We start from the raw sequence: 10,699 nt of genomic DNA, 5'->3' as shown, positions 1-10,699 counted from the left end.
AGATGCCAAAAACAAATTCTACATTAGTCACCACAACATCAACCATTCAGAACACTGGGTTTTAAATAATGCTCTACAACTGAGAAGTATAAAATGTCTTATAATGAATGATGGTGGAAAGCAGACAGAGGGCAACAAATTTTATCATCCATTTGGTTAGAGGCTGCTCTTCATCCTGTCTGGGTGACCTTTGATGGTGTGTTTGCCCTCACAGCCCTCAGAAATCTGTGAGCTATTTACAAAGCCAAAGCTCTTCTACCTGAGAAATCTAACCTTAGGCTCAAGGACTGAAATGTTCACCTGAAAACTACAAAGCCCACAACATCCAGAGTCACGAATTAATCCCACAGTGCTGCCACATCCTTCTGAGGTGTCACAGGATAAATGCACTTGTTAGTTGCAGTGAAAACAGGTGCCTGTGATACTCGTGAGCTGCTTATACACTATGTTACACAGCAGCAGTAGAGAGCAGAATGTTTCTTAATTGTGCTCCTCAGAGGACAGCCCAATTCAATTCATGTCTACAGCTCCCCATGGTCACTAAGTGATTTAATGCGGATTCGCCCCCAAGCAGGTGCTTTCTCTGGGTGAAGTCATTTGAAGGCAATTCAAAACTGTGACCTCAGCACACTGATAAAAATGAATCTGCCCTACAGTGAGTCTTAGACAATGTTAATTTTGGATTATGACTGTGGAAAGCAGTAGTAGAAATGTTTTTGTTCAGCCACAATGAAAGCAATTGGAGTCTGGCCTGTACTTCGCCTCACCCTCTTTCTATGTTTACTTCAATTACTCACTGCATTTTGCCTCAAAACTACAGACTCCCCTTCACTACACATATACCACAGTCAAATCACACCTCCCTCTTTTCTTTAACATGCCATCAATCTCTGTGTTCTTTCACAGTTTTCTTTAAGCTTTTCCAACCTCTTCCTCCTTTATTTCACAAACTTGGAAAGCAGTAGTAACAGCACACAAACTATAGTCACTGTTCCCACTCTAATAAAGAACACATTTCGCTCACTATCCCCCTGATCCGTGTCCATCTCATGCAGAGTGACAAATGTTCTCCTCATTCCTTTATACAAAATGCAGTGCTACTATTTGCTTCCACTACCTTACAGCAGCTATGCCAAAAATAAGACCCTGTAGTACTCGTCTCTGTTAAAGGCTATTAAGAGAAGTCTAGAGAAGTCTCCTGGTGAGTCAAAAATTTCTTTCACCTCTAACAAGCTAAGCCAGGTCACATACTGGCACTTTTTCTCATGTAATAGGCTGAATTGCTTTCTAATTTGTGACTAATAAGTCCTAAACCTAAAGCATATCTTTTTCGTGTTTAGCATCAAGGTACTTTACATTACATTTTAAAACTGTCATGCTGCAAAACAAAAGAGCAACATGACTGGTTTTGAAGACTGATATTAGTCATGTCTGTCTGTTGTTGCCTTTCCTGTGAAAGCAATAACGAGTAGCTGAAGTAAAAAGAAGGAGGGTGTGTGTGGGGGGGTGTCTGGAAATAATATGGAATACAGAGAATCAATAATCACTATCAGCCCAAGAACGTAACAAATGGCAGAGCAGGCAGGAACGTAGTAAACAACTTCCCACACCCCCCTCCCAATTCTTTCTCCCCTTACTCCCTCTCTCTCTATTCACTCCCTCCTCACTTTTGCACACGTTGTTCATAACTGCTTTTCTCCCTTTGGCCATAGCAGCAGTAGTACCCAACCCACCCACCCCACATCACTCACACGAGGGGTGGCGTCTGCCCTCAGATCTCCGTGTCATTTTCAGGGCTTTCACTCCATCGGCATTACAACAGAGCCCTGCTCACTGGGGCGTCCAAATTCCTTTACTACTACCATTAGGCTGTATCATCTAACAGCGGAAAAGCTTAACCGTAATTGTAACAGGCATGGCCTTAAATGAAAGAGGCGAACATAATGTTTAAACCGCGAAGAAAAAACTCAATAGACGTTGTGATAAATGGGACGGGATGACAGGTGTCAGTCAGACCAGCACCATGCGAACTTCCTCATTCCGTAGTATTAGCCGGCTAAAAATACCGTGCATAAAATTTGTGTGCACATTTTCTAACAAGCTAAGCGTTATGCAAAAACGCGGTTAACCAGTCGATGGCTGTAAGAACAAATAACGTTGTGCTTTCGGTTTCCTGTACAGTCAACACTGCCCCTCAGGGAATAACTCATGAGTCTCAATTTTCATTGCAACTTCTCATATTAACTCAGCAAATTCATCTCTATTTAGTCATACTCGTAATTACGGTCTCAACTGGAAAGAAATCCTGCCTCAGAGACATGTTCTTGCAGTTTCTAAAAGCCAATAGTCTGACACTGCATGTAATCCAGAAACAATTTAGCAAACATCTACTCATGTGTAAACATTAGGCTATTAAAAATTGCTGAAGGCACTGACAAATTAAGATCAACGACCGATGTGTTTCAATGAACCTACGTTATGTCAAAAGGCACAATTAATCAGCAAAGCTATCCAAATGTATTATATCCACTCACCTCTGTAACTGTCCCGAAACGGTGCTCACATTATTTGGCTCTGTGTCCTCCCTTCGTGTATCAACGTAGTGACCTCATATTTTATCTTCCAAGTGCTGAACTGCCGAAACCAAAACACGAAAAACGTCAGATGTTGGCTACATCATTGTTTATTTCTAAGATATAAATCCAAGGCATGTGCCATGAGCTAAAGCGTTTCTTGCATTCAAGCTACAATTGCATAACAAATGTTTGTGCTATTTTCAGATGTACCACATAGGTTATAACAAGGTAATAATCTCGGACGCAACCACACATCTTAATCAGAAATCAATGCACACAGATTTTGTCCATCTAAAAAATGCGACCGATAACCTTTCCAGCCCCAAAACACAAAGTTAGGACGGTGTAAGCTGAGTATGTAAAGCATCGGCCCAAATTTATAACATTATGTTCATAATATGTAGATTATCGACAGGCAAGGCAGTAAAGTAATGGGGATAACGTGACCACTTGGCGCCTAATATGGCCCATGCATTGTGAAAGGTCTGTTTATTTTGTAACATGCTGGTAGCTTTCATCCCTCCAATAATAGATAGCTTGTGCTACATTTCTATCAATGGCACTGGCAGCGGCTAACTAGCCCTCAATCAGCAGCCTGCTAGAGGACGATACGAGCAAAATTTGGCTTACACAGCATTAACGTAAACTAAATGTAGGCTGTAAATGAGGAGCAAACGCCTACAGCTCTGGTGCAATTTATGTAAAGCAAACGAATATGAAACAATCCAGGACGAGTGATGTACCTAATCTTACATCTCCGTCACATTCTCGTAGGCACTCGTGTTACGACATCTCAGCTACGACGGCTAACGATGCAATAGCAAGTCAGTTAAACCTGAAACACCTTTCAATGTTTGTCCAACACAAACGCACAATCAAAACGACAGAAATACACACGCAAAACGTGGCGAATTATATTCCAGTGGCATAAAATAACAGATGCTGCGCCGTAGAGGTTATTAAAAAAAACCACTAACTGTCAACAAAATGGCGGCTGCGTTGAATCAACAGAGACCCGAAATGGATCTGCCTCTATTTCTTCATCCTCGGTGCTAAAATTCCTTTTCCTTACAGCAGCTGGTATCCGTAATATCTCCCGAGATGCTCCGAAATCCACTCTGACACGCCGTTAGCTGGGCCTGGATGTGTCAGCACGGGCCTCTCTCGTTAATCGGGCCTCCATGTCTGCTCAGCCCGTATCGCTACTGTGTCAGTACAACACGGGCATTCTCGGTCTCCGGAGAAGAGGGAGGGAGGGAGAGAGAAGGAGGAGAACGGGCCGAGGAGGGTGGGGGGGACAGGAGAGGGCGGAAAGCAGAGGAGAGCAAATGACGGTCGTATGCGGTTACTGGTCACTTTCATTATTTCACTATTTTCTTTTGCCGCGGAAAGGTGTTTTCGGTGGTTGAGGGTGTGTTGGCTGGTATGCAACTGTCAACTGTCAAATTGGCGGTGCCTGGTTAAAGAGAGTGTCAACATAACCTAACAGTATATAAACAGTACCCACGGGAGAAGGCAGGGAGATGTGTAGCCTATAAATAAATCATTCTCCCCATAAGATGTTCTTCTGTTAAAGCTGTAACTATTAGCTAGTTGACCAATGGCCAGTTCATTTAAGTTAAAGGATAGGTTAACAACTTTAAGTCTGTCTCAAAACACTTGTCAAGTGCCCATCATGGAGTTCACCTGCAATTTATCCTAGAGAGCCAAAAACGGTCAAAATGAGATACAAAACAACTACAAAAAGATATAAATAGATGTAAAATGACTACAAATAGACACAAAACAGCTGACAAGAGATGCCAAACAACTGCAAGGAGATGCAAAGAGACACAAATTAACTATTAAGACATGCAAGAAGACCTACACAGACATGCAAAACATTTTCAAAGACAAAACCAAAAATTAAAAAGGCAAATAAAACATTTGTTTCAGTCTTGGTGTGTTGTTTTATGTAGAAGGGTTGCAGGAGGGGGTTTACATGTCACTACCCAGGGGCCCATTGTGTCATAATCTGCCCATGGGGCCCATGTGAACATTGCAGCAGTTTTTGCTTGCTGTAATTATTCTCTTGTTTAGTCTTATTCTCTTGTTTTGTCCTTAGGAGACCGCTTCCTATGCACTTTCAATGGAAGTGATAGTGAACAATGTCCCTCTTTGTTTTATGCAAAAATATATTCCAATATTTGTCCAGACATTAAGTAGCTATCTTCCAAAGTTAGTTTATTTAATACAAAATTCTCTCATTTTGTTGCTCTCCAATCCATCTCATCAAGGAAACACTGCCAGTGGAAAAGAAGAAATTTTACATTAAAAATACTGTAACTATAGAAAATACCCATTCCATTTAGCTTAGACTGAGTTAGACAAAACACCAATGGGCAATTTTCTGAATTTCAGTAAAGTTGTCTATTCTGTCATCAACTACTTGTTTAACTGTTTGTTATATCACTGTATCCTATGATGTTGTGTTCTGCTCCAGCTGTTATATTCTACATAATCTCGCATGATTAGTGAGATAAAAGAAGGTGCAGAGGGTGACGTTCACAGGGTTACGCTTTAATAATGGTTTCATAAAAGCATTCATCTTCTCTCTTTTTCAAGATGACACTGGGTGGAGAAATGTCAATAAAATGCTAAATAAAGAAATTATCCAAAAGCCTTAATGCAGCAGTAACTAGTTCATGACATCAAAGTCAGTGAATCAGTCAGAAAATCACCTAGGGCAATGTAGCAAGAGGGATACATTGCCTCCACATTTTTCACAGCAAACCCCCAGGTCCTTTTGTGTGCAGCCACGCTTAAAAGTGCTGAAGATGTTGGAGTAAAAAACTTAGACGTCCTTACCAAGATTCATGAATCCAGTGAGAATTGGAATAGCTTGTTATGACTGATGCAAGCTGTATTTAAAAGCAGTCTGTGCAGAAAGAAAAGTCTGAACTGTCTCTTGAAAATAAAGGAAGTAGATTTGCTTTGCCCTTTGTTCAGCTCACCTGCCTCACCTGCTGCTCTGTCCTGATGGAGTGGGCTTCTGGGGGTTCTGATGTGGGTGGGAGACTGTTGTTGACATCATCACAGCTTTTGTGGGACACTGGGCAACCCAAGAAAGCATCACACCTTTTAGTAACGAAAAGGTTTCTGTTGTCTTCATAGCCCTCAAATCAGGATGTTTGGCATTGTTCAAACCTTAAGAACAAATCTAACAGGCCTTGAAACTCCCGACCACAGCCACTCCTCATCCTTGTCTGCTCTAAGGAACTACACATTCACTGTGGAAGTAATAGAGTTTAATAATAGTTTCCTGACAGTTTTCCCTAATGAATAATCCTATATAAAAACTGGACACTCCAGTCTGCAGTCTGGGAGCGAAACTAAGGAAAACAGGAACAGAAAGTAGGAGTGCATATCTGAGAGAGACATACACAAAGATAAATATAGAAAACCCAATCATACAGTTTTTAATAGTCCATCACATCTAGACTGTGCAAGACAGTGCACGTGCAATGTGACACAGTGATACTGTAGTTCTCTGTCATTTATAGTTGTCCCAGTTGAATCAAGTACAGTATGAATGAAGTTTTAGCAGCATTTGCATTGCTTTACAATGAGAATCTTTTCTAAAAGCTTTCACCTCATGTTTAATAGATAGAATAAATCACATTTTTAAAAAATCTATTAATTATATGTTGACACTAATACTATTATAAAACATATTATAACGCTTATTTTGGTGTTTCTAGCATCCAGTTTGGTGTTTTTAGCATCTATTTATTATTAATAGGAGAAACACTTTCCTGAACTGTATGAAAGGTTGAAAGCAAACTCAAAGAAAGTAAAGGTAAAAGGTGGGAAGGAGAGGTAGGATAGCAAGAGAGACTGTTGTTGCAAACTGTTGGCAGGGATGAGGTCATCTCCTTTTCTGCAGGTAGTGGATCTGTGTTCTCCAACAACTAGGTGAGTGGGAGACAAAATATATAGTTAGCTTTTTTACAGTAGGTGCAGCGATAGAATACAGTGAAGAAAAGAGGGACAACTACTTCAAGAGTCTGATGAATGAATATAAACTGCTTATACTGTAAACTGATGATAAAAAAAACTAGTATCAAGACTTTACTTTTGCTAGACTGCTACACATTTACACAGGGAATTTTACATATGGACGCTAAATGTATATACATGTAAATGAGGGGGAAAGCCAGACTGTTCAAATAAACAGCATATGTCTTGACAATCAGAAATGTATACATTTGTATCCTTGCACAGAGTGAGGGGAAGGACCCCTAATTACTTACTGCTGATTTTTATAAGTTTAAGGTTACACACTGGTTCACTTACACTATGGCTATAAGCATTCTCCTATGTTTTCAATACTGTGTTGTGAAGTTAGTTCTAAAATTTAACAGCCTTAGGTTAGCTAAACTGAAATTATTGTTTTGAAAAATTATGAGAAAAACATATTTAAATTGCTCTAACCACAAAGTTGTTATACCTGAATTTCCTAACCTCTTGTTTTCTTCCGTTGAACTTGCATACTATATTTGTCTTGGTATGCATACGTTGTCTTTACATATACATTACAAATATATTGTGATTTGTGTGCTGTAGTCTAAAGCCTTACCAAGATTAATCACCTTTAGAAGTGAATCAATCTCATGTAATGCTCAGTATATGTCATAAAAGGGATTTCAAACATACAGAAACCTACAAGCCTTTAGGTACTACTATGTTATTAGCTGATAAAGGTTCCTTTTATATATAGCAAAATTATACATTTATTTCAGTGCAAAAACACAGCTGTTTATTTATTAGAATGTACCCTGATGGTGGTTGGTTCTATATGTCTCTATCACAAGACAGAAATAGAAAGAAAAATATATATCTCACTAGCATACAACAGATTTTCATGCTCTCAGAGTTCAGCACACCATTCAACTGCAGGCCTTTGTTCAAGCCTGGACAACCTCACTTGTTGAGGCTGGGGAGGAGACTCCAGTTCTCTGGCCTCAGTAGCACTTGCTGACAGCAGAGACGGATGGCTCTGACCTGCAGATACCTGCTCGCTATCATTTGGATCATACTCCAAGGAGGGTGGATGTGACAGCAGAGCCAAGGACACCATAAACAGCTGCTGCAATAATTTGGAGAGACACCAGAGTAGCAATGTGTCAAACAAAGCCTCAGACAAGGAGTAGTATACTTATTAAAATGTCATTTGTAAGGATATACTTAAGAAAACGAGTTTGAACTGTCACTGCTGTGCTACCCTGCAAGAGACTGGAAACAGTCAAATAAAAATCTTTTTTAATCAGTAGTGCAAAATGAGCCTGACAATCTTGACAACTGTCAAATGAAAAGCTTGTATTTTCAAAATGTTTACTTTTTAATTAAGCTTGCATCTACAGTGTTTGTCATGTATTTAATACTCAGGAATATGCTTTAAAACATTCTTTATAAAGTAGACATGCATGTGTCTCAACTTACAGTATAAAAACAGAACAATTTCAACACTAAAACTGGGATGTACCTGGAGTCTTCCATCACCTCCTGACTCACAGTCAGTCTCGTGGCTCATCCTAAAGGTGTTAGATGGGACTGAGGTCTGGGCTCTGTGCAGTCAATATCTTGTAAAAGAGTATAATTAGCGGGTAGCAGTAGTTAGTAGCATATATAGTCAAGTAAACCTATCCCAAAATTGGTCCATCATAACAATATCAATGCGCAATCGTGCGATGGAAAGTGTCAGCTGTGCAACAAATGTGCTCAAATCCAGGAGATGCTGAACAGTTATGTCCTCTTGTACAGTGCCAAAGAGGGGACAAAACAAATGAGTCTGCGGGGATTAAAGGGACCTATTTGTGGCTCTATGGCATGTAACGGTTCATGAAGCCCTGTATGTGCTGCGGGTGTATTTGGTGAGACGCAAGCAGCCCCTCTGGTCTCTCACATGCAGCTGACAGACAACTGGACACATACTTCTTGAGCAAGCAGTCAAAAATTAATCTTTGCACTTTTTTTTTCTTTAAATGTCTGAAAATCTTAATTCCTCCTTCTAGGGGGCAATGGATGATTCCCAGGCCAGCACATGTGGAACAAAACACTCATAGTGACTCACCTTGAGTTTATTTCACATTTACAGTAGTGACAGAAAAAACTGGTGTTGTGTGCCCACAGCCTGCACCATCTTCACTGTTAAGTGCAGCGCCTGTCAACGTGGCAGCCTGTTGTCCCATGGATCAAAGTAGTCCAGGAAAGTTTGGTGCCCATAAAAATGGCTGTAGATGGAACATTAGTAGCTTATGGGCCAGTGAAAATCTTGGGGTGACAACTAAAAAGGCTCAGAGGACAGAACAGAGAAACTTCAGGCTACACAGGTAAAGATACTAATTTATAGTGTACAATAAATTGCATACTGTTGCATACTTGGTTTATCTCATATGACCACCACATTACAACATTCAAACGAAATTAGTCAAGTAATCAATTAATTCCAATTTGAATGCATCATCAGCAATGAATCAAGTGTGTGGGTTCCTTAATTAAGCATAAATACATAAATTAGCTGATAAAGGTTCCTTTTATGTTCAGCTCATATTTCATAGTATCTTCCTTTTAAATGCATATACATTTTTAAGGGCTTGCACTGCAAAGAATGTACAAAATTTGAGCTGACTTTTTTCCTCAGAATTCTGACTTTAAAGCAGACCTTTACAAAAGTCATAAGTCTGAGACTAAAGTCAGAATGTTGAGATAAAGTCAGGAATTGTTTAGCAGTGGCTATAATCCTCCTCTGTATCTCTTTAAAAAAAAGGCTCAAATTTCTTGAACAGTGTACCTGTGTTATAAGCTTGTAAAGCTAACATCACTAGCTTAGCTCATCTTTTACGCTGCAGAGGCACAACCCAAGTTGCTTCCTACCGTGGCAATTCCAGGTACTGAATAAAATGTCAGCTAATAACAGTACTAAATCTGTGATCATACAGTGTTAAAATACTGAATTGCCTTAAGTGGGATGTTTGACTCAAACATAAATACACTTGTATGGTCACCTCGGATAAATTTGACACTTCCATTTTGTCAAGATCGGAAGTTCATTATTGATCTTGGAAACAGTTTCCATGACAACTGGGTGGCTCCATCTGCTGAGGAGCATCCTGTGACCAGCACATAGGTTTTTTTTTTAATTAATTTATCTTAGTATATTAATGTTAATCCATAAGTTATGACAACAGTAACTGCAGTAGACAGTATAAGCATGGCAGTACATTTTTATTAAAACCAAAACAGTGATCTGTAATAATCATAAGAACAACAAGCTACACGAACACCACAGTGAGATATATAGTGCATTGCAACCAAAGCAACATTTCTTCATAATCTTTACAGTATGAGATGTTTTGGCAGTAAGATAAATAGGCATTCTCATCTGGATCAATAACAAAACAGCTAGTTAGTTTTACACTTAAGCTACAAAAAGCAGTTAACGTTGGCTAAACCTGATCCAGTCAGTTGTAGATCAGACGTTAGAATGGCAACATTTCTGTGATCAGCTCCAACTCTTACACTTTGTCTCAGACTAGGCTCCTTGTAAACAAAACGCACACACATTTCCCATTTAAAATTGGAAATATCCAGGCTAGTTTAGTACAACTGTGCTAAATTTCATAAAGCTTCGGCAACTTGTTTTCTCACACCTTTATTCTGTTTCTTGAATCAACACTTACAATATGTTGACTCATGGTTTGGCAATATAGCTACCGTAACCTGCCCTGTACACATTTTGAAATTAGACGACCCACCTTTGACTCATGCATGTGCCCTTAAGTTCAGTTGCCCAGGGCTAATCATATAGACTTGGTGCCCCCCATCAAATTCTAATCACCTGTGAGGAAATGAATAACAAACAGATCCCCTGCCAACCTGAAAGGGTCCCCCCCTCCACTTCTTACCCTCCCAGCCCCTTTCGTCCCTCTCTATTGAGGTGCGGTGAAGGCCCCCTGGGCAGCATTGGCTGCAGCCTGGCGGACAGTCTGATTGGACATAACTCCGGTGGCGAACTCAGCTTGGGCCTTCTGGAAGCTGGCATCAGTCTGCCTATACATGCTGTGGACCTGGAACAGGGAAGA

General features: G+C 40.0%; 1 protein-coding gene across 1 annotated transcript in view; it reads right to left on the bottom strand.

Annotated features, from left to right (window-relative positions):
• Nucleotides 1-10,220: 10,220 nt before the first annotated feature.
• scamp3 (secretory carrier membrane protein 3) overlaps nucleotides 10,221-10,699 on the bottom strand; it is a 16,817-nt gene continuing 16,338 nt past the window's right edge. The window contains exon 9 of the mRNA XM_020586034.1: nucleotides 10,221-10,684. Within this exon, the coding sequence (XP_020441690.1) occupies nucleotides 10,547-10,684 (138 nt within the window). The 3' untranslated portion in view covers nucleotides 10,221-10,546. The remainder of the gene's footprint in view (nucleotides 10,685-10,699) is intronic.

The sequence above is a fragment of the Monopterus albus genome, unplaced genomic scaffold (genome assembly GCF_001952655.1).
Source record: "Monopterus albus unplaced genomic scaffold, M_albus_1.0 scaffold393.1, whole genome shotgun sequence".
NCBI classification, from domain to species: Eukaryota; Metazoa; Chordata; class Actinopteri; order Synbranchiformes; family Synbranchidae; genus Monopterus; species Monopterus albus.
Note: the sequence above shows the minus strand (reverse complement) of the source record. Positions and strands in the feature narration are given on the sequence as shown.